General features: G+C 41.1%; 6 protein-coding genes across 6 annotated transcripts; 1 reads left to right on the top strand and 5 right to left on the bottom strand.

Moving 5' to 3' along the window:
- Positions 1 to 1,552: 1,552 nt before the first annotated feature.
- Positions 1,553 to 2,122, bottom strand: PHALS_04787 (Phox homologous domain; the record flags this gene model as incomplete). Its single annotated transcript, XM_024718627.1, has 1 exon — positions 1,553 to 2,122. One exon carries the CDS (start codon positions 2,120 to 2,122, stop codon positions 1,553 to 1,555), a length of 570 nt encoding a protein of 189 aa, XP_024584007.1.
- Positions 2,123 to 5,769: 3,647 nt separating this feature from the next.
- On the bottom strand, positions 5,770 to 6,474 carry PHALS_04786 (Phox homologous domain; the record flags this gene model as incomplete). The annotated part of the gene is made up of 1 exon (XM_024718626.1): positions 5,770 to 6,474. The coding sequence occupies one exon, from the start codon at positions 6,472 to 6,474 to the stop codon at positions 5,770 to 5,772; it is 705 nt and encodes a 234-aa protein (XP_024584006.1).
- Positions 6,475 to 6,767: 293 nt separating this feature from the next.
- On the top strand, positions 6,768 to 9,246 carry PHALS_04785 (uncharacterized protein; the record flags this gene model as incomplete). Its single annotated transcript, XM_024718625.1, has 8 exons — positions 6,768 to 6,802; positions 6,865 to 6,968; positions 8,359 to 8,436; positions 8,512 to 8,558; positions 8,620 to 8,675; positions 8,734 to 8,879; positions 8,941 to 9,053; positions 9,127 to 9,246. 8 exons carry the CDS (start codon positions 6,768 to 6,770, stop codon positions 9,244 to 9,246), a joined length of 699 nt encoding a protein of 232 aa, XP_024584005.1.
- Position 9,247: 1 nt separating this feature from the next.
- Positions 9,248 to 10,719, bottom strand: PHALS_15048 (uncharacterized protein). The gene has a single exon (XM_036407166.1). It carries the CDS (start codon positions 9,894 to 9,896, stop codon positions 9,702 to 9,704), a length of 195 nt encoding a protein of 64 aa, XP_036263417.1. The 5' UTR covers positions 9,897 to 10,719; the 3' UTR covers positions 9,248 to 9,701.
- Positions 10,720 to 11,393: 674 nt separating this feature from the next.
- PHALS_04784 (tkl protein kinase) lies at positions 11,394 to 13,935 on the bottom strand (the record flags this gene model as incomplete). Its single annotated transcript, XM_024718622.1, has 3 exons — positions 11,394 to 13,395; positions 13,446 to 13,511; positions 13,577 to 13,935. The coding sequence occupies 3 exons, from the start codon at positions 13,933 to 13,935 to the stop codon at positions 11,394 to 11,396; spliced, it is 2,427 nt and encodes an 808-aa protein (XP_024584003.1).
- Positions 13,936 to 14,343: 408 nt separating this feature from the next.
- Positions 14,344 to 16,803, bottom strand: PHALS_04783 (tkl protein kinase; the record flags this gene model as incomplete). Its single annotated transcript, XM_024718621.1, has 5 exons — positions 14,344 to 14,624; positions 14,709 to 16,150; positions 16,221 to 16,286; positions 16,340 to 16,402; positions 16,463 to 16,803. 5 exons carry the CDS (start codon positions 16,801 to 16,803, stop codon positions 14,344 to 14,346), a joined length of 2,193 nt encoding a protein of 730 aa, XP_024584002.1.
- Positions 16,804 to 23,815: the final 7,012 nt, after the last annotated feature.

Raw genomic sequence — 23,815 nt, 5'->3', positions numbered from 1 at the left:
GATAGTTTTCTTTTGTTAACCACTAATTCATTATTCGATTTGCTTCAAACCCTACATGTCCTCTGACCAAGGATCTGTGATCTGCTGTTCACTTAGAGTTTGTATACTCTTGGAAGTCAAGCTTCCTCTGTGCAAGGTGCCGTGTGACCCGTCACAAAGATGATATATGATTCGATTAATTAATCGGCAAAATTGGATGATGAAATGGTGGTGTTCGAGGCACTTGCTGGGGGTCCAAACGCCATATCAACTTACATGCAACAAGAAGCTACATTGTCAGATCATAGTAGCCAGAACATGATCACGGTATGAGATAAAATTGATGGTATCAGATTAGGATACAGAGCTCATCATTATCTTGTATTATCCGACGTATTCATCTCCAAGCCGTACGATTATGATTTGTATTTGATCCGAGATATTATTGAAAAAGAGTATCATGTGCTTCATACAATCTATGTCGTCCTCATCATGAGGTGCGATTCCAAGTTGTGTGTAAAGTGGATTTGCTTGATAATACAGCAATCAGTGATACAAGAAATAATCTTGGCGGTATCTCAATTTGTGTTCCAATTCCACTTGTTACTTGATGTATTCGTGTCCGTTGCTTCCATTCGAAGCTTCTAATTGTAGTAATTGTAGTGTATGTTGCATATATTGTAATGCATACGACCGAAATATATGAGGGGATTGGAATGTCCAGCGCAAGTGGCGTAGTACTTGAGCTAAAAAGAATATATCAATCAGAGAGAGAGTCACGTCATCCGCGATGTTTTGCACACCATTTTCGATCTGAACATTTCACCAAGCTAAGTAAGAATCTAAATGTATATATTCGAACTGATTATTGTAAACAAAACTCAAATCATCGCAGTCGGCGCCAAATAAACTCAACTATAGCCACAAGTATCTATCCATTCATGCAGCATATATCCGGCTCAACATAAATAATAATCAGCACGACAACGCTTGAGACATTGCATTGCAAATACTAATGATGCTTGTCATTCGTACATATTGCCGTAATCCTCATTTATCACCGATCTCTTTCATTTGTGCAGTATAAGGTGCGCCAATACCACTTTGATCGAACCATTAGTATTGGATCTGAATAACGTCAATGTTTGGCGTAAGCGCATTCTTAATAACTGTTTGATTGAATTTGACACTGCTTGAAAAAGGTAATTAAATTAAATTAAACAAATTTTGTGAAGCTAAAATCATAATTATTTTTGAGAAAATCATCCTGACAAATAATGTAGACCACATCGTGCACTATTGAATCCTTCCATAAAGTGCGATCAGTTCACAGTATAAAAATATACCGATTCAAACTCTAATGTCTAGAGTACTTATCTATGTAAGGAATTTGGTGGGTACGCGGCTTATAAACATTCATGATATATAAAGATGGTGACTTTCTAAGATATTTAGCAGTAAGACACCGTCTTACCGCTAGTGTCTAACTAGCCATAATTTGCCATACATTTGCTTGCTATTGCAACTGCAACGATTATTTGATGTGCTCCATTGCAATCCAATCCGGAAAATACTAATCAGGAACATGTGTTCTTCCGTTGCTACGTTGCGAAGACAGCATTGCAACCCACGAAATATCGGGTACTTTATAATCGCTGCCGCAAATGAAAGCTGCAAAGTCGTTACACACTCCATACACAAGTACCTTACAACCTTGATTGCCTCTATTCGTAAGCGAATCCTGAAGAATCTTGAGTATTCGCAGCAGAGATGATCGGCGCTCTTCTGTGGCAGGTGGTCTATTGACGGTGAACAACTTTGTCTTAGGAAAATGGTTCTTTACAACCGAATGAAGCCACTTGCACTCGGCAGTACATTTGTGGCCTAGTTGTAGCCTTTGCAGAAGCTGCTTGCGAAAACGACGAAATGCGTCAAAGGAGTGACTAACAGTCCACACTATCTGTTTGTCTTGCCAGCGAGGAGAAATATACGTTGCATGAATTTCGTAGTGCCCATTAACTGCAGTCTGTAAGCGAATTTGAAGGTTTTTCAGCCACGCAGTAGCGTCAGGAAGATCGATTGATATTGCTCGCATGCGATGGTGCCTAGAAGATTTAAGTATTGGTGTTGAAGCGACTTTCATGGCTGTTACTGGCCGACGTCCGACCTGAAATCTGCAAAATCGAAAATAAGAGTCGGTCAAAGTGGTCGGATCATTCATTTCTAGAAAAGATATTACCAAGAATCAGGGCTGAGTACCTTTTTGTGGTAACATCCATATAAATAAATCATCATTGACCCAATATCTTGTATTCTCGTCGTCATCAAGCAAATGATGAGCAATCAGATTGTCAGTAGGTGCTGCAGCGTGACAATCAATAGGGGATACAAACGTATGTACGTGAATAACGTAGGACGTATATTAGGTTTGCTTTCTGAATACGGTAGAGAAAATAGATTGAGGGACACATATCACCGTTGTAATGACACCTTTTCGAAGCTTTTCTAATTTCGAAAGATCGCGTGAATACCGGCCGACCTTCCGGTAGCCAGCAGTCACCCATAGATGTCGAAATCGAATTTATAGTCAGCAACAAAACAGATATAATCACGTTTATTTAGTGTTTCTTTAGTAAAAAGACCAACACTAAATTGCCCAAGTGATATGTTCATGCAGGGGCGTCAAAGAGAATCTGACGCAGGTGGTATATCTTCATACAATTTAGAATGAATTTTTATAATAATTTTGACAGAGAATTGTCAGTACAATTGTGAGCGTCTGTGCCGACACACACGTAAATAGTTCGTACGCTCACGAATGTACTTACGGTTTTCTATCATAAAATGGGATGTGGGTATATTCGGCATCATCTGATAGATAATTGTTCGATAATGTGGCACGGACTTAAGTATCAGAAACTGATAGCCATCAAGGCATCAAAGCACAAAAGAAACTTGGTACAAGTGGAAACTAACTGCACATTCGGAATCGTTCGCTATAAACAGGTGGTCATTCTCTCAAAGTATTTATTCTTGAATACTTTGAGAGAATGACCACCTGCGGCTTCGCGTCAAAATGTGAGTAATTTCTAAAATAGTCCGAAAGGAATCGTGCCCGAGTCGGATATCCAGTCGGTCGGCCAGCATCCTGCCGAGCATTAACAAACTTATCCTCTTCTTAGTCTTAACCTAGTAGAAATGTGACATAAAGCTTGATGCCTCGATATATGTGCGCATAATACGTAACTAATTTGATCTTTAAACAAACTAGAAAGTGACCATTGATCATCTCCATGTTGGTCAGAACTCGATAAATGCTCTGACGACATGAAACTAGAGCCTTTTGATTTTTAATCACACCATTAAACAACTGATGTCATCTGGAGGGCGGGTATATTGTCTACATTAGCGGTTTATGAAACAGTTGACATCAAATTTTGTCATCACCGTTTGTAATTACACTAAAAAACAAAACCTTGTAAAAGTATCGATTGTTTTGCAAATGCTAGATGGCTTCGATAACTTTCATTCGACTTACATGCGGTGAGAATGGTAGATGGTAGTTTATTGGAAGATGGTAGTTTGATTTTTACCAAACGACGTACCGCTGATGAGAGTGTATAGCTGTGCGCTGCTACATTCTTTAAGCACTAAGCGGTCAGATGGAACGTTTAGCGGATACCCAAACTTGGTAATTTATTCTTCTGGCCAACATTGGGCTACTATTGCAACTGCCACAAATTAACGATTATTAGACTTGAATGTGCTTATACAACCATCGTTGCAGTCTAATCTGGAAAACATTAATTCCTTGTTGCGAAGAGAGGGTTGAACGGGTTGATTCTTGGACTCGGACCAGGCTTAACATAATATCCAGCGATTTGCAATTGCTGCCGTAAATGAAAGCTGCAAAGTCGTTACACAAGCACCTTACAGCCTCTAATCGTAAGCGAATCCTGAAGAGTCTTGAGTATCATCGGCGCTCTTATGTGGCAGGCGCTCTATTGGCAGTGAACAACTTTGACTTGGAATAATGTTTTTTCTTACATCTGAATGAAGCCACTTGCACTCGGTAGTTTAGTTGTGGCCTGGCTGTAGCCTTTGCAGTTGCTGCTTGCAAAAACGGCGATATGCGTCAAAGGAGTGACTACAATCTGTTTGTCTTGCCAGCGAGGAGAAATATACGTTGCATGAATTTAGTAGTGCACTTTAGTACAAATCTGCAAAATCGCAAAATAGAAAAAAGATTCGATCAAGGTGGTCGAAGTATTCAACTCTAGAAAAGATATTTTCAAGAATCAACAGGTGGGCATTTGGGCTGAGTATCTTTTTGCGGCAGCTTACAGAAAAATCATCATTGACCCTATACCTTGGTCGAGCGGATGACGTGCAATAATTCGTCGGTCGGTGCTGCATCGATGCAGTCAAAGAAAATTCAAACAAATGCAGCATAGGCATAAATACGAATAATTTTGGTATAGTACAAAGTAAGATGCACATTCAGTTCGCTTTTCCTTCTCGGCAGCGTATTTGCAATCACCACCTTTTCGCAGCATTTCTACTTTTGAGAGATCCTGCCAACCGACCTTGGCTACTAACAGCAGCGTCATTATGTCGAATTTTCTTAGGTCTGTAGCAGAACAAATAATTGTGTTCATTTTCTCGCCTTGGGATCGTATAGATCATAATTCAATGAAGTGCAGCGACCTTTACTAGAATAATCAAGTATATTTTCGTGTTTATTAAAGCGATCAATATTGAGTTGTCAAAATGATAAAAGCGTTGAACGGAGTTTGATGGAGGTACTGATGTTCATATGACTTTCATGGTTAACGAACACGAATAAGTGTGGTTGTTTTAGCTCTAGGAAATCTCAAATTCACGATAGAATACCATAGTGGTGTTCGCGCTCATACGTATGTAGTCTTTAGTCCAAACGTATGAAGTGCAGACGCTCAAGTACTTAGTTACGGTTTTTTATCGTGAAATGGGAAGTGGATACATTCGACATCATCTGATGGATAATTGTTCGAAAATTTGGCGCGTTTTTTATCAAAATCGCGATAGCATCCAAGGTATCAAATCACACCGGACTCTTGTATAAAAGCGGGGATTGCATTTCCAAACTTGTGCGCTGGTTAAGCAGCTTAATGTCACTCATGAAGGTACTTTACTGCAGATCTTGATGTCGAGTGGTTATTTTTCTAACCGCTCGCTCAAATTTTATCTTTATAATTTGTAAGAAAACGCAAAAGAAGGAGGTTCAGCCGGATAGCAGTCGATAATTATGCGGATAGAACTTGTTTAATCCTTGTAGTACACAAACAAGAAATGCTATTGGCATCACCACAGCATTTAAATTCTCTTGAAATCAAAACCTTAAGAATTTTACATCTGCACTTGGAAATTCTTTATTTGTCCTTTCGCGTTACTGAACCTGTTGACTCCATTTGGTTTAACAGTCCTTACCAAAGATTTAGAAACTGACCAGACTGGGCATTTGCGATCTCTTGGGCTCGCAATCACAGTAACTATTCCTTTAACAGCATGAACGTCAGTGTCAGTTGCGAAATCGAGCTGGAAGACGAGAGCAGAAACGTCGAAGGTATCACAAAATAACTGCTCGTGAAGAAGCTTTACGATTTAATGTGACAATAGAACTTAAAAACTTAATCTGAAGTTAATACCACTGACGGAGGTTAAGAAAGACGAAGATAGATAGTGTTTTGGCATTATCAAATAACGCAACATTCTTTAGCTATATAAACACGTAAACTCATTAAGAAAAACTTAAGCGGATACCCGAACGCAGCGATTTGTTCGAACTGGACGAGCTTTGCCTTGCACTTGGCAGCTACCGCATCGACACGGAACATTGGACTTTGATGTGCTTCTACGATCATCGTTGCAATCCGATACTAATGATAAACGTGTGCTTTCGACGGAGCTGAGCTGCGAAGACAGCATTGTGACAAACGAAATATCGTGCACATTGCAATTCTTGGAACAAATGAATGCTGCGAAGTCGTAGCACACGTCGCCCACGAGCACGTTGCAGCCTTGATTGCTTCTGTTCGTAAGCGACTCCTGAAGTATCCTAAGTATTCGCAACAGAGATTGTCGCCGTTCTTCAGTGATAGATAATGCATTGGAGGAAAACAGCTTTGGCTTGGGAAAATGATTCTTTACAACTGAATACAGCCATTTGCACTCGGCTGGACAATTGTGGCCTGGCTGCAGCTTTTGCAGTAGCTGCTTGCGAAAACGACGAAATGCGTCAAAGGAGTGACTGACAGTCCACACAATCGGATCGTCTTGACAGCGAGGTACAAATTTGGCATGAATTTCATATAGCACTTTAGTACCGTTCACTGCAGTCTGTAAATCAATCTGAAGATTATTAAGCCACGCGGTTGCGTCAGGAAGATCGATTGATAGTGCTCGCTTGCGATGGCGACCGGAAAATTTAATGATTGGTGTTGAAATGACATCCATGATGTTAGTGGTTGATGTCCGACTTGAAAGTTGCAAATTGAAAAATAAATGTCGGACGCATTGTGTGCTCAAAATTTATGAGGAGCGACATGAGGCACTATGTTGTACTAAAAATCCTTATTCGGGTCTGGTATTTATGATGGTATGAAAACTGCCATTATATCAACGGCAAATTCCATATTTTAGACATCACCACATCCTTCAATAACTAATGCTTTCAACTTAATTTCTTCTCGCTGTCGTCGAGCTCATTAAGGACTACTTATAGCTTCAAGCAATACATTCGCAAGCTCATGGACTGGGGTTTAAGGGTGCTATGTAAACGTGCGTACGTAAATCTAGGCTGCTAAAACTGTTTCGAATTCTGTGAGCATCTTGCTGCTTGAATAGCGAAAACGGTATCGAAAAATTGCCGACAAAGGGACTTAATCAGTATGTCGCTGTAAAACAAGAAGCTCGAAGAAGAGTCTTTGCAACGGCTAAATTTGGTCAAGGTGCACTATATTATATTTTCTCAGTGATTTAGACGTCGCATGGTCGCTGTTTGATAGGAATAGGCATAGCTGAGAAAATGCAGAGTTCTAGAAGCTTACAATATTTTCTAACCAGGCGGGCAATTTATCGACGAAAAGGTTTCCAGAAAATTCAATGATGTCTATGCGTAAAAATGTCAGACGGTTTGCTAATTCAAGCGTGGGTGTATGGCAAAGAAAATGTCTGACCAGAATTTTAGTCGCTTGCTTGTGCTGAATTTTTCTTGCTTCATATGGCATACACTACTCCTAGGGGAGTACAGAGAACCTTTTGGATTTAAGAGTGGATAATGGAACGATGCTTACTAGCTGGTAAACTTCTGTGGCCGCCATAAAGGTGTAAAGCATAAGGTTCGGCTGTCATTAGATGTTTCAAAACATCCTTTTGTAGATTTCATCTTGCTGCATACGTGTTTGAAAATTTTAAGTGCCGCTGCATCGACAACCGCAAAATGCTAAATCCAGATATTATCCATCATTTATTTTAAACAGTGTTCCGAAGAAGCTATAAGTCGACGAGGCTAACTAGCTCGTCGATCGGTCGGAATTCGCAGGAGCAACTTCTTTATTATTCAAGTCCAAACTTACAACCGTGAGAGAGATATGAAGCTCGAAGAATGGGAGAATATTTCAAATTAATTTTCAAAATAAGTAACTTTCTGCATCAGTGCGTTGTAGCTCTAGTAAACTACTTGATAGTCATCAGTGGGTGCAGCCGGTATCCCGAATAAAATCTAAGATTCATGCTGATCTCTCTGTGACAAGTCATTCGCTTGACAATGCTGTTTCTATCTTTTTGAACCATCCCACTGCGTCATGACGGACGACCAGAAAAATGTATCTATCTTGACCGAGAGGAGGAACATACGTAGCATGAAATTCGTAGTGCACTTTGTAACCTTTAAATCAGCAATCTGTAAGGAAATCTAAAAGTTTTCTTTGCAGTGGCGTTGAAAGATTGATTGACATTGCTTGCACGCGGTGGTCACCGGAGAAGTCAATCATTGGCGCTGTGATGACTTTCATAACTAGAAATACTGATCGACGTCCGACCTGAAATTTGCAAAATAGAAAAAAATTAAGAGTCGGTCGGATCTCTAAATTCTATTAAAGGAGTTCTGGTGCATACAAGAAACTCTACATTCTCGGATGTCTACAAGAAACTCTAAATTCTCGGATGTCTTTAAGCTTACGAGTGCCACCGCATGGCTTGATCAAGATTAATCTTGCATCGAGATAGCCTTCATTGTGCGTAATGAATAAATTACTGTAGACGCTCCTCGTCTCTGTCAGGATAAAGAGAGTAATTCAGAGTTTGTTTAGAGAGAAGATAACTGATGTCTCTAATTAGAATTGAAAAACGATCGCGCTCATGCTTCTGAAAAGTCAGAGGATTCTGACACAGACGCTGCCCCGCGACGCAGCTCAAGTAAGAGCTAACTTTATCCCCGATACTATTAAATAAAATAGAGCAGATTTGACATGGGTTGTTGATGTGACATAGCCAAATCCATCATTGCCCTGATAGATTTGACACATGGCCAACAAAGGGTACCGGGGATAACTCAGACACAGTCGTATATGCTGACTGCAGGCTGTGACATAAAAAAAGAAAACAGCATGTGATGAATTGTTCGATGTCCACATTCAAGTAAAATTACGTGCCAGGTAAGACTTGTTTTGCTCAATAACATTAAACGCCTGAAAATTCACCGGTAGTGGGCAGGCCGAACCCGCACGCCACACCAATTGACTCGACATGGTGTACCTACGAATATTCTCATAAATTTGTAATTGTTATGAAGATATATTTACCAGGTAGCACAGACAGAGAACTGTCGGTTCGTCAAATGAAGCTCTTCGATTGCTTCGGTCTCACCTTTGCTTCTGCTTACAAAATCACAGCTGTCTAATACTTGGCATGTTTGGTAAGAAGCGTTCTTTGAAAAGATTCTATTCTTACAGAATTACAGACGGCGTATCTCGCACCGATCAAAATTTAATTTCCTGACCATGCAAAACTGCTATCATCAACCAGTGTCAAATGTTGGTTTGCCTTTACAGCAATTGTTGGAGGTGCCACTGAATGCTGATGATGCTTTGAATCAAATATGTTAAGAGAGCAGCGAAAGCAGTTTCCAGCATTGTTCGAATTATTGCCGTGGATGGGAAAGACGAGGTCGGAATCTACTCACTTGTCGGTAAAGGCCTTATTGTTTTTGTTCGTTGGCAGCTCTAGATACTAGGTTTTAGACAAAAAGAACGCTTTCAGTGCCTCGAAAGCGACCACTTTTGCATAGTAATCAAATTATCTTGCTCTGGGCAGCATAGCGTTAGCTCAGCTTCGGATAGCTGGTACGACACGATGATACGATTCAATATGAAAAATCGTATCACGCATTTGTTACCTTAAATTTTTCTCAAGACGCTTAGTCTGTCAAGTAAATATGTTGACCGTTACCTCTCAACTACTTCAAAGTCTAATCTAAAGGCTTGAGCAGCGCATAGTTAAAAACTGCCGTTGCTTTGGTTAAAAAAACAGCTCATTTCGATGTACCAATCTCAACATCAATTTCCGGAGAGTGTCACTGCTAAAGAAGAGAAATAGCTCATGAAGGAAAACACGATTCCTTTCGACTGGAACATGTCTAGCTCAGCTTAAAAGTCTCGTTTTGATTTTTTTCAAGTCTAAGCTCAAATCATCCAACTTGCTGCAGTACTATCCCTGGCACGACTTTGCTGGTGTTTCGAATCGACCAAATGAGTCAGTTGCTTACCTTTTCGACTAATGGGACCAAAGTTTCTTAAGTGCAAAGGAAGTACGTAAATAAGTTGTTCGTTCGTCCCGGCAGATGATGTCGTTGTTGCATCGCCTCTACGGGACCACATCGCTTCTTCGACATGAAAATTTTAAAATGACCGATCCGATACTATCAATCGCTGCAATTTAATCTCATTTTTCGAGTGCCTGTTTCATTCCGCGAGTATAAGCCTGGCGTCTCTGTCCGACCAAGAATCGCACACCATTGCGGCAATGTTGTCCAAATGACACTGGCTTTCCTCGTAGTTTATGAAGTGGTAATTAGCCTTAAACATGATCCTCACTACGTCATTACAGGTTATCAAGCCCAATAACAACGACTACACTCGTATTTGTTGATGCCTTAAGGCTTCTTTGTCCCACAGCCAATCGGCCGTCAATCGCGAGGAAGCTTCATGCGGGACTTGGAGGTCAGAACCAAACTTACTTGTTGAAAGTCCCTACGACGCTGCTCAATAAATTCAGAAACTATCCTATCAAAATCGCATAAAGCTTCCTAGATTAATGCTTCAATGTCGTGTTTTGCATTAGTCGAGTATTATCGCATCAGAGACTCGCGACTAGCAGCTTACAGATTAGTCTGAATATTTCGTCACCGGTAAGACGTCGTCTATTCAATAAAACCTTCATTGTATCCGAGCAATGTCGACTTCTATAGCGCTCAAATTACTTGCCCTCATGCGTCCTGGCACGCGGAAAGTTTCAACGATAGAATAGATGAATCTCAAGTTGTATCTAACGAGACCTCTGAACCGTAAGAAATTGAGCTGACAACTTACCGAAGATAGAATTCTACGCATATAAGAGCTTAATCTTCTATTGCAAAGCGCTATGATCACATTATGAGGGAAACTAGTAGAAGCTTAGTTATAGACCAGCAGGACAACCAGTAGAAGCTTAGTTATAGACCAGCATAGGCATTGCGCCCCTTCTATAGTTATCAACGGCACCAAAGGCTAAAATATTTGAAGGAACGGAATTTTTATCTTTCGAGGTAGATCAATTCTGCTGTGGAACGTCCATGTAACTTGTACAAAGCATCGGGTGATGACCTGAGTACAATCCATGAGAAATTGATAATACACGAAACAGGTGACATCGATTCTGAACATAAGAGGCAAGTAGAATGGAAAAGCCAGACCATAAATTCCATTGTCGCAATGCACTTTCCAGTTTTCAACCAGTATAAAGCACAAATCTCCATGATTGCTACAAAGATAGTAAGTACCAGACTCAGACTTTGGCACATCGTTGAATTTATCAACAATGCGTGAGTCTGTTTTTATGACTGAATGTTCTCCGTATCTCGATCACATTTCTTGATCTCATCAGTAATGCTGTTCGTAACATAGAAGAACGAACACTCTTTTGTTAGTGAGAGACACTACTACACGTCTTTCCATCTCTGACATGCATAATCTCTACGTAAACCATGACACCTTGAAATAAAATTTTATGATCAAACTTAACAACGCTTACTGCGTCAAATCAAAAGCATAACGAGGACAATTAGATTTACGTCGACTCTGTTCTGTTGCTATTACTCTGCTCTCGCATTCCTTGGATTACACATAATACTGCACATGGTCCCGCCGTTCATTCGATAATAAAGCAATATCATTGTCTTCAACAAGTACCATGTGTGGCTTCGATTGTCTTGAACGTTTCTGTCGATATGATGGTCGGTCTTGACTACTTCGACGTATTGCCATCGACTTACGTGTTACATGACCAGATGTTGATAAATCATCCAATGCAAGCTCCAAATTTCGCAATTCAAAATGCAATTGCAAGGCTGATGGTCGATTGATTGGATCAGCATCTAAACACTTGGCCACAACATCTCGTACACTATTTGGACAATCGGAACTCAATGTTGGACGCAATTTCCCTGCACTTACCAACACTGCAATACGAGCATTTGTGTGTTTCACATTGCCACCTCGATTATCATCATTCAAAACACCTTCTGAATACGGTCGTCGACAAGTGTCGAGCTCCGTCATGATAACACCAAATGAATAGACGTCAGCTTTCTCAGAATATCGTTCTCCACGTAAAACTTCAGGAGCAATCCATGAGATTGTACCAATTTCAGCTGTCATGGTCTGATCTTCGACAAGTTCTCGACTGACACCAAAATCCGTCAATTTGGCTTCCCATTTTTCACTTAAAAGCACATTATTTGACTTAAGATCACGATGAATCATTGGGCTTTCAAATGAGTGCAAATAAACTAAAGCTTCGGCTACATCCAATGCAAGCAATGATTTACATTGAAAACCACCTCGTTCAGACATTTTTGAACGAAACCAACCGAATGCGTCACGAGCCAGTGGATCACGCGACTCCCGTTTTAATTGCTTATGAAGAAGTGTAGCAAGATCTCCATTCGGCATATATTCAAACACAGCAGATAAATCCACGAGTGTGCTAAAAGTAAAGCCAAGAAATGTCACAATCTTTGGATGATCTAAAGATGCACATGTTCGAATTTCATCCATAAAATTATTGAGCATTTTGGGATCACGAACACGTTCTGGTAGCAATTGTTTGATCACGACAATCGTATCACGAAATGTAGCCTCGTACACTGCACCATAACCACCTTTGGCAATCAATTTGCCACGAATCACTTCTTCATGTAACAATCGAAAGTGACGCATGTCTTGATCATTGCGAATGTCGTTGTCAACATGTGCCAACGAAAGTGGTTCTACTGACTGAGTAGACGAAGCCAATGTGTTGCTCATGCCTCTACGTTTATTACCAACAAGTGTATCGTCATATTCATGTTGTTCCTCAGCTGCCACGTTTCCAGTAGTTAACGTCCACTCAAAGAATGTACGATTTGAACTCGGAAGTGTCGTTGTGCGCGCTTCTGGAACGGATCGAAAGTCCGACCGACTTTCTGATGCATAGTTCTTAAATCGGCTATTGAGTCGACGATGTCGAAAGACGAGATACCCCACTGCCCCACCAATAACTACTAGCAATAGAGCAGCACCCGCAATCATTGCTACAAGCATCCAATTCGAAGATGCCGCTAACTCATGAGATGGCGGTAAAGCTTCTTTTGATGGCAAACCATTAGCGTCACCTGTGATCATGTACTTGGTATTGTATAGTGTGTCAGGCAAGACACAAACATTCACCGATTTGATTGAATGCATTGAAGCATTTCCATCACGACAATTTGAATCAGCAACGGTGAGTTTAAACCACCCAAGTCCATAGACAAGTGGCATGCTAGATTCTGCAATTTCATACGAATCAACTGTACTCCCTTCAAGATTCAAATATGTTAAAGAACCTGAAGATGGTAACGATACGCCTGAAAGTTTCTCCACACCACAATCAACACATGAAAAAGCTTGTAATTTTGATGGCATACGCCATTTGGACAAGTCGTGAATGGGATTTTCACTTGTATCAAGTCCATTAAGAGAATCACTTAATGTTAATGCCGTAGGAAAAAAAATGCCGTTGTTTTTTATAGATAAAGTCGTGACAGAATCTGGAATTTCACCACGATCAAGTGATTGAATGGAATTATTGTCTAATACCCTAAAAAAGAGCATTAGATTGATTTCGACCATAGAAAGAATTAAACGTACAGCCTCGTGACACTAGGTGGAATAGATAACGCATCCAATGCGCTAAGTCCATTAGCTGACAAATCTCTAGAATTAAATAACAATGTCAAGAAGAGTATGAAATGAAAAGCTCAAACTTTCATCTAACGTACAAATTCTTAACTGTAGCCTCCTTGTCTTCATATATTGTCGTGACTTGATTTCCTGATAATACAATCGTCGAGACAGCTGGAAAACTCGAGATTGCTGCAATACCCAAATAACTAGCATCGATCATTGTAGTTCCATTGCTTGATATCGAAGTTATTCGAACTACTGTACAATTCTCATAAACCACTTCGGCATTCGACAAAATGTCGTCACTGCGTCGCAACGTTGCAAGCATTGGTGCTGGTCGATCACATGCATTTGCGTGGACTTCTTGACCACTTGTTCGTTGGATTAGTATGTCAACTACCCAAAGTACGACAAGTGCCGTGGATCCATCTTGAGACTGAAGCGATCGCCGCATTCCGATGGGTTACTCCTTTTTGGGACACTTGATGAGAACACGTTTGAATACAAATAAGAAGAAATTGAGCGTTTAGTCTTTTAGGGATTTTGGTAACCCCGTTCACTTCCCATCCAATACTTTGCTCCCCGGTAGAGTTGCGTAATAAATTATTGTCACATCGGACAGGAACAAGAGGAAAAGTATCGGTATACCGATGAAAGCCATCCGTCACGTTTTTTATAAGCAGCTGTCATGGAGTTGTGTGGCTCTCCTTATTAATATAATATTAGACAGGTTATGGAAATCAAGAGAGTAGTGGTAAAGGCTTTGGACCCTTCGATAGTGGCTAAATCTTGTGGCAAGAAGGTTCATAGAATTTAATTAAATAACGCATTACAAATCCAAGCTCATCACACTGAATCGCAGCTACCTTACGCCTATCCGACTTGAATGACGCTGTGATCGACGTCGTGCAGATGCTAGTCGTTCATTCTCAAGCTCCAAATTTCGTAGCTCGTAATGGATTTGCAGCGCTGACGGTCGATCGTCAGGATCAAATGCTAAGCATTTATTTACCAAGTTACGTACACTTCGAGGACAATCATTGTGCACAGACGGTCGTAATGTGCCAGCGCTTACCAATACTGCAATTCGAGTATTTGATGTCTTGTTATCTGTGCCATGATTACTTTCGCCTGGTATTCCATCTGCATAAGGCCGACGACACGTATCTAATTCAGTTAATATCACACCAAACGAGTATACATCCGCTTTCTCTGAATATTGTTCACCTCGTAATACTTCTGGTGCAATCCACGAGACTGTACCAATCTCAGCCGTCATAGTCTGATCTTCATCCAATTCTCGACTTATACCAAAGTCGGTAAGTTTTGCTTCCCATGTCTCACTTAATAGTACGTTTCTCGGTTTCAAATCACGATGAATGATTGGACTTTCGAAGGAATGTAAATAGACCAACGCTTCAGCAATATCAAGTGCTAAAAGAGTTTTAGTTTTCACAGGTTGTCTAGAATAAAACCATCCATACTGCGTTCGCGCAACTTCATCACAACTTTCTCGTTCGTATTGTTCTTGCAACATAGTGCTTAAGTCACCATGGAGCATATGTTCCATCACAAGACTAATATCCAGCAACGAACTCCACGTGACACCAATAAAACGTACAATCTTGGGATGAATTAATGTTGAGTAGAGACGAATTTCATCCAAAAAGGCACTTAGACAATGTTTGTCACGTGCACGTTCAGGTAATAATTGTTTGGTTACCACAGTTTCATTCTGAAATGTAGCCAGGTACACAGCTCCGTACCCTCCTTTTGCAAGTAATTTACCCCGTACAACTTCTTCTTGTAGCAATCGATGCTGTAAAATATCATCATCGGTACGAATATCATTGAAAACAAAAGTAGCGGCAGATCTACTAAGTGTCATATCAGGAATTGAATCAGTGCGACCTGTGCGTGAAAATTCAGTTGAACGACTTCGTAAATATTTCGGCACTTTAAACGATGATGAAGTGTCAGGGTCAAATTCCAGAGTTTCAGCTTCCTTAAGTTCAACATCTCGATCTTTATTTCGTCGTCGAAAAATGACAAAGACGACACCTCCAACAATGCACACCAACATTGCTGCTAAACAAGTCATTGCCAACATCATCCAGTTGCTAAAGTAGCCGCCATGACCACTACTTTCTGCCCCTGTTGCCATATTGCCAGTACTTTTCGATACTTCCGAGTCCTCAGAATCGACGACAAAGAACTTGTCGCTGAAATATGAATCGGGAAGCACACAAAGGTGCATCGAACGAGCAACAACTCGTGAAGCACGAGAATCAGTGCAATTGTGTCCAACTGTCGTAACTGTTAGGTCTCGGACAGCGTTAAGAATCGAAACACTACAGTTGGCAACTTCAAAAATTTCGAGATTGCTACCTCGAAGGTCAAATGTCGAGAGAGAAGTGACGGATGGGAATGAGACCCCAGCAACAACTTTGATACCACAGTTTTGACATCGAAATGTCTGCAACTTGGATGGCATATCCCAGCTAAAGAGCTTAAAAATTGTGTTGTTACTGATGTCAATAATCTGCATATTATCGCCCAAGCAGAAACTTTGCAATGACATGAGACTGTTGTTTCGCACTGAAAGTGACGTCACAGTGTTCGGAATATCGCCATCTAATAAAGCTGCAAGGTAGTTGCCATCTAAATTTCTAAACATTACAAAGACCGGAAATTTCAGCTTCATGACAATTGTGCGATCAATAGCTAGCAAATACTTACAAGACAGTAACACTATTGGGTATTGAAATCTTGTCCATGGTCGTGATTCCATTATTTGAGAGATCCCTATACAAAATCGTCAGCCCATTTCACAAGCAAGCTCTTTGTCATCTGCTTACAGTGTCGAAACCGATGTATTGCTCACTTGATCAATTTCTCTAATCTTATTGCCTGAGAGATTTCTACATACAAGAGTTCGTCATATCTTCCACTCGATTTTCACATGCCTTAAAAGTACTTACAATGAGTCGACTGAAGGGAAAGTTTTGATAACCTCAACCTTCTGTCCTGATACATCCATCGACGTCGTACCGTCGTCTAAAGTATCAGCTCGAACAGTTAAGATAGCACAGTCTTGATATATGACATAGGCTGCACTAGATGACGACTTGCTCTGCATCAATGTAATTTGCGTCGGTGGAGATGCAAGACATTCCTGACGTTGGGTCTTAAGTGCCGCTAAAGCAACAGGATCATTCTCACTACCTTCCATAGTATCCGACACGACAGCAACGACAAAAGCCGAGAAGTGAATCGCCGCTAGCAAGATGATCAAACCATTGTCTGACCTCCTTCTCGTCATGAGAGTCGATCTCGACCAATTCGTTACGTATTTTCGACGTCAACCTGTTTATTGGATGAAACAATCGCTAGCCCCACCGTTTCGTCCGTCCTTCGTTCGCCTTCACGTTTCTCGATGAGGCGAGAATTAGGCGAAAGTCGCTTTGGGGCTTGAACCACACAATTCCGAATTCCAACCTGTAGAGAGGCAGCAAGCCACGTCGGTTGTAACAGCTGGGATTTTCAAATTTGATGGAAAACGTGCAAGAGACAACACTCTCCCATCTGAACGGCTAATGTCATTCTATGTCTGACCTCCTCACAAACACACTTCGAAACTGGCCGGATGTTTCATGAAAGTTGAAACTGGAAAGACCAATCAAGTAGCGTGGATTCACCGTCACAATGAACTGGATCTCTAGACGTTGACAATCAAAGTAGCATAAAACTCATCTTGGACCAGGTGAGAGGCTTGTTGGATGGATGGGAAAAGTTGACATGATCGACTTGGTCGTTTAGCCGACTATCCGACGTTGTTTTCTTGGCATATATTATATGAAAAATACCTCAATCGACAAATTTCCAAGTGTAAACTTGAGTTTTTGAATTTAGCAGTAGAATTAACCCACAATTTACTGTTTACTTAGCCAATTAGATCATCAATTTTGTTTTCTAATGTTTATTAAAAATTGTGCGGTAAAGCTGGATTCTACAACCCGGAGACGACATCTGATCAGACAGGATCTATAGCTACGTGGGTTGAGGCAACATGAGATTACAGAGATACTGTAGTATAATGAACGAATCAAAATAAAAGAAAACTTAAATAGAATATGCACATCACTCACTCATCAGTAGTTTGTCTACTTCCCGCTTGTCTGATGCCGGTATACATATATATTCTTTCAAGCATCGAAGTTGTGTGTCAATTTTAGAAGAATAGTGTATTCTCTATAGTAAGCATTGTGACTGTAAGGAATCAACTGACATTTTAAAGCAAAAACTTGATTGCAATTTCCTACGACAAATTCTAGCTAGATCAGAAAACTAATGTCTTCAAATATAGCCCCATTTTCTCTCTCTTCATGCGAATTTGGTATCCATATCCAATCAATCTGAGATGTCTTCTCTTTCAGATGATATTGTAGGCGCACAATGTATTCGCTCGCCCATCGAGAATAAAAATCAGAGTTTTTAAGAACCGGCAAAGGTACCTTTGCATATTAAATTTTTCTAAGCTTTTAGCTGAAGAAAATGGTCTACAACTAGTAGAAATCACTTATAATGGCTTTGCTTTTGCCTTATTGGGCAAAGACCAAGAGTTAAGGACCTCGAATCAATGAAATTTAGGAGTTTAAATGTGATTTACAAGATCAAACAATGATTTAAAGAAGCATCCCACACATCTCGTAATCTAACAATTTCTTCAACTGATCGTGAAGAAGAAACTATTTCACTCGATGATGTTAAAGATCGTACTAATAATCCACCAATTGGTGGCATACCTATAGAACTTAATGCCATTTGGCTCCGAACATAACTCAAAGAATAGGGGACCGAAGTGCGTGCGAGCATACATGAGCTTTCGAGGAATGAAGCTCGCTGCCTCGAAGGCTTTCTATCACGAGATGATATCTGCTCAAAGATCTTTCTTATATCTAAGCCGAAGGTCGAGGAAGCCTCTCCATGACATAATGCTTGACAAGTAGCAAATCTCTTACGCTCTGGCATTTGCTACAGCAAAGACGGCTTTTCCACACGCACAATATTCTGAGTCCTTAAACAGTAACTTTATTGACGATAGGCATTGTGCTCATGCGTACCCCATCTTTGTTCACTTGGTGGATCAGTACTCCCTGTAGCGTCTCATAAGAAATTTTTCACCACATGACACTAATAAAGTTGATGTGCACTTTGCAATTACGTGCCGAATATCTTTCAATTTAATTAGCCATCGCTTTAAGAAGAGCAACGATGTGAGAGAATACCTTTGACTCTCTCGACCGATTATATGTTCTCCTTGCATTAAAGTCCGCGTATTTGGTCAGTGCGATATCTGAATCAGTAATGTTTACCTCATTGGCACAGCATCGAAGTTCAAGCTACGATGTCCTGACTGCTGATAAGCGCTTATGAAACGCGTGGGTATATGGTGACTACCTTAAACTTGAAATGTGGTGAACAAAACCCATACCACTTTTTGTCTATTATTCCACGGCTCGCGTGATTATGATGACTTCGAAATACCATCACTTCGTTCATATATGGCAGAAACGTATATCATGGATAATATGCTTCAAAGCGGCGTATCAAGTTTCGTGAAACGGAATAGTAGCCTCCTTGCAATCGCTGTCATTGAGGCATAAAGGTGCTAACCCCATTGTGCACACTACGTGTGAGCGAAATTAGCAATTCTACGAAACACTTTGATACTCGCCAAGTCCGACGCGGTAAGTAGAATTTACGATAGGACCAGGTGTAGCATTTTCAAAGCTGGCTGAATGGCCAGTTTCGAGAGTTTGACAATTTTCGCGCTTATTTTAATTTCGTTGGTCTACTCAGTCAGCGTCTTTGCGTCCTTCCCCATAGTCACTTTCTGCTGATTTTTCTGTAGGTTATTTGAGGATTCTCAAATAATGAAGTCCACAGCTAAATGTCAATAGAATATTCTGAAAATGCTAACTCACATTGGAAATAGCACAGTAGCCAAGGCGCGACCGTGAATAGTGACAAGTACTCCAACTAAAAACGATCAGCTTGCTGATGTGTAACAATCACATAGCAGAGTGAGCATTGATAGTTGCCAAGCTTATCCTGAAGCATTATCTTTTTGACAGGGTATCGTACATCCAAGTCAGTCGAATAGAAGAACCGTCCAAAAAAACGCGATTGCTGTTAGCCTCGGTGTAACGAGGAAAACTTTATTATGGTAACCGCACACAATAAACTTGCAGCGGGGTTGTCGTTGCTCTTTGCTTATATAAAGCTTACTAAGGTCATCGACCTTACGTTTTATACCACAACCAGTACGAGTGTAGCGGGTCGCAAATCGCTACCTCCGAGAAAACTTAACCGATGCAAATACACTCTTCCGTTTCAAATTAAAGCTGTATTTAATTGTTTTATTTGCGGCACAGCCGTCTATATCTAAAACCTTAGGTTTTACTAACTAATATGGTATTCCCTAGCTTGCATTGTTACGGTGTAACCACACCATTGCGTAATTACACCGACTTGTGTAATCTACACTTTTGCACGGTCACACCATCTTGTGTGACCCACCCTTTCATACCAGGGTACGTGTACCCCGTTACAACACTATTGTCCCTCGGGTACAATGAGCGACCAATGCGAAGTACCATGATTTGGGATGAGGGTGATAGAACTCAGAAAAGAAGCTCTACGGATTTGTCGTGCGCTTTGCGCAGAGAAACACTTAACTTGAGAGTGCGCGCTAGCAAGCGAACAAACGTTGGCTTGCTATATATATATACGCTGTACTATTTATTTTGATTCAAGTGTCTATGTAAAGGCCAAATAAATCAGTGTGGCTCTTGCGCTTGCAAAAGATTCAAGTGAGCTTCCTGGGCCAGATTTAGCCCATTACGCGTAGCTAAATATCGTTGCGAGCTTCGTGGTGAAGTGTCGCAACACAATCTGCGTAACGCAACTGAGTACGTTAGTTGACCGGTGAAGAGGCGAAGAGCATAGAACATCTTCTCTTTAACAAATGATTTGTACATATGTCTTCAGGCAATCATGTTGGGCCAAGACTCGGATAGTCGCTGCAATCGCTCTCATGGGAAAATGCCTCGCCTCCGTACAAAATTTTGCCTTGAGGTGCAAAACTTGCAGAGCTTCACTGGGCAATGTGATGGTGTATATAATCGAGGAATCTTTACTTTAAAAGATGCGTGTATGAGCAGGCACAGAACGGTTTGTACGCTGAGTGGATGTTAGTTAATCCAATGTTTCTTGAAGACGAAAGAATGTGAACTTGAGTAAATCTTACATCTTAGTGGGAAGGTGAATAGGGTCTGTAGCTTACTGTTGTGTACGTACACCTTGTACTTCTAGGCAATTGTGCAAAAAATATTATAATGTACGAGATCTACCGCACACGGTTGTGTACATGTAAATAATCCGCTGAACAAAAGTATCGCTTCTATCGAAAACAATTTCGTAAGGGAGGGCTTCATGGTACTTGTGGGTTTTTAGCCTCACGTCAAGCGATATATTCATTCCTCTTAGTAGATTAAACTAAGTCATTGTGTAACTTTACGCGCTCTCGCTTCCGCGTCTGGGTGAAGCGTATATAACCAACCATTGTGCGCTGTATACGTAGACCCTTTAAGTCAGCGCTTCTTTTGTGCAGTGTGTACGGCAATCCCTTTGCACACCGCCACTGAGATGACGATCCAAATTTTTATAGTAAATTATAGACCCTTTTATCATATCGGCACACACTACACTATCGTTCTGTAATAGACTCGACGCGGCTCGGGTCTTTGTTCTCAGGTGAGGTCAGAGGTGATAAGTCATGACTCGGAGTGTATGGGGGTAATTACTGTAATCTTTTTTTTAATTTACACAATTTGTGCATTTGTCTCAGAATAAAATACTTTGATTCAGTCCGAAACTCGCATTGCTTTTTGGTGCTACTGTGTAGAGTTGATGGGACCGAGGTATCTATACTCATACTCATGAAGATGATTGGTCGCTTGAAAGGACGTCGTGGTACAAGCGTCACGTCAAATAAAATACTTTAGTTACTGGAGATTGTTAGTTACGAGTAACGTTAAATGCGGACACTTAAATCTCCTCTGCAAAGTGCACGGCAACCCCGTTCCATTTGGCGATGTCTGCTGTTTATTTCACGACCGAGTCTTAAAAAACTGTATATATCCTCTGCGAAGGTGGAAAATGTTTAAGGGCATGTCCATGAGAGCTGAAATAAAAAAGCTCATGGTTTTGGTTGGCCCCAACAAGATCGAGGGAACTAACGGCCTGGGGACCAAATACAGAAGTTGCTTGCTGGGTAGCGTTTGATTGCTGTAGAAGCGCCCTTTGGTGACACCATCAGTATCGCACAAACGAATGCTCACGAAAGAATATATTTGATTCATCGTGAGGCTGCGAGTGTTGAGGGTTCAGTCGCTTGAGGAGGGATGGAGAGAGTCTCTCTATCTGGATGAGAATAGCTGAAATGACAATTTGGATGTTAATGCTCCAAATGGAGCGACTGCGTGCCACGCTTACGATCTCCAAGCTAGGTAGGTCGCGTGCGTTGGCCCTAACGGGCAATACCTCGGGCGTAATGGAGGCATTCGTGACGAGGAAAGAGGGAAGCTAAAATGTGTTGTGAATGCTCAAAACACCTAACTAAACGCGACTAATGCGCTTGAATATATTGTTCAGCCGTCGAGAACTGGTAGAGTATGTGCAGCGGGAAGAAACCTCATCACCGCAACTGCATCAGACTCTTTCGGAAGCTACAATGTTCCTATATTCATGAAGTGTAGCGGGGCTGCCGAAGCTCTTTGCCTAGAGAAAGCTAAGCTAACGTCACCGACCTTACTTTCTTTACACGAACCAATATGAGTGTAGTCCGCTTCCTATAAGTACTTAAAGCCTTAACCAAGCTAAAGTTGCTCTTTTATTCAAAACTTAAAGTGTATTCAATTGTTTTAGTTGCGGCAGACCCGCCAATATCTAAAATCTGAAGTTTTTCTGATTGTTATTAATACAAAAATATCTAATTAATATAGTAAAAACTGATTGATGTGCATTACTACTGGCAATCCTGCCACATAGTGGCTTTTTGTTACGGTGTATCAACGTCATTGTGCAACTACACCAACTTGTGTAATCCACACCTATGTACGGTCACACCATCTTGTGTAACTCGCCTTTTCATACAAGGGAACGTGCAACCCCGTTACATGGAGGGCCTTCAAACGGACGCAAATGGCACTGTGCCCTCCCGCGTCCACCCTACATGGGCGTCACGTTCAATGCGGAGTACAATAACTGTATCACAAGATCCAGATGGGGATATTGTAAGGTAAAGCTCTCTGAGCTCGTCAAAGGCGATTTTAGTGACGAGCGCGCCAGACTGATGAACCTAGCTATGGTACAAAGGGCGGAAGAGACTTCGAGAGTGACATTTTAGCTGTCAATTTGGCGGAACTATAAAATATTTAATATACAGTTGTACATAGCATCTGCGCCATGTGCACCCGCCTGAAAGGTACAAAAGGTTGAGCTCCCACTAAAAGCCGACCGACAAACTCCATGGGGCAAATGTCGAGTGTCAGAAGGCGCAAGACAGCTGATTGAGGTAAAATTAGTTTTTTTAATATCGAAGAGGTCAGGGTCAATGGTTTTTAACTCTAAATATCAATTTTCCTCAAGAGGATGGAGATTACATTCTAAAAAATTGCTGGGTGCTGACCCTTTAGTTCTGGATTTTGTGGAGCTGTTAAAAATCCTGACGGTTTCAGCAGCGTCGTTCAATCATGTGTGACGCGCAACTACCAATAACAGCAAACAATACGCTAGGAAATAAAAAAAATCAACAACGGTTACGATAATCGTGCTTCTTGCGAGAGATGCACTGGTCAAAGTGCGAAGGTGATGTTCAGCCTTGAGTGCATTTTGAGAATTTTCTTAGCCAGAAACGTTGTCTATTCCTGGATTAGGCTCTAGATACGATATCAACTTGGCTATGGAGTGTCACGAATGCCACAAACCATGAATCGACTGGAAGGTAGAAAAACTGGTGCCACGCACTACTTCACATCGGATAGAAAGTGGGAACGCTTTTGACGCAGGTATGAAGCTGTCGTGTTTTGTACGGGTAAGAGATAGACCGAGATCGATAGCAATTGTTTTGCTGGATCCCTTGACCAGAGCTGTTAAGGAAGTGGCTGCAGGTGGCCATTATCTCGGGACAAAACAAAATCACCGAGTATGTAATGCGGTCTCCAGAGTCTTTTCGGGTGGGGTGTAAACATCAGTTGCGTGCTATTTTC

The sequence above is a fragment of the Plasmopara halstedii genome (genome assembly GCF_900000015.1).
Source record: "Plasmopara halstedii genome assembly, contig: Scaffold_2680, whole genome shotgun sequence".
NCBI lineage: Eukaryota > Oomycota > Peronosporomycetes > Peronosporales > Peronosporaceae > Plasmopara > Plasmopara halstedii.
Note: the sequence above shows the minus strand (reverse complement) of the source record. Positions and strands in the feature narration are given on the sequence as shown.

What these genes read in the sequence shown, in the direction of transcription:
- PHALS_15048 (XM_036407166.1), bottom strand. Translation starts at nt 9,896, where the DNA reads ATGTGGTCCCGTAGAGGCGATGCAACAACGACATCATCTGCCGGGACG.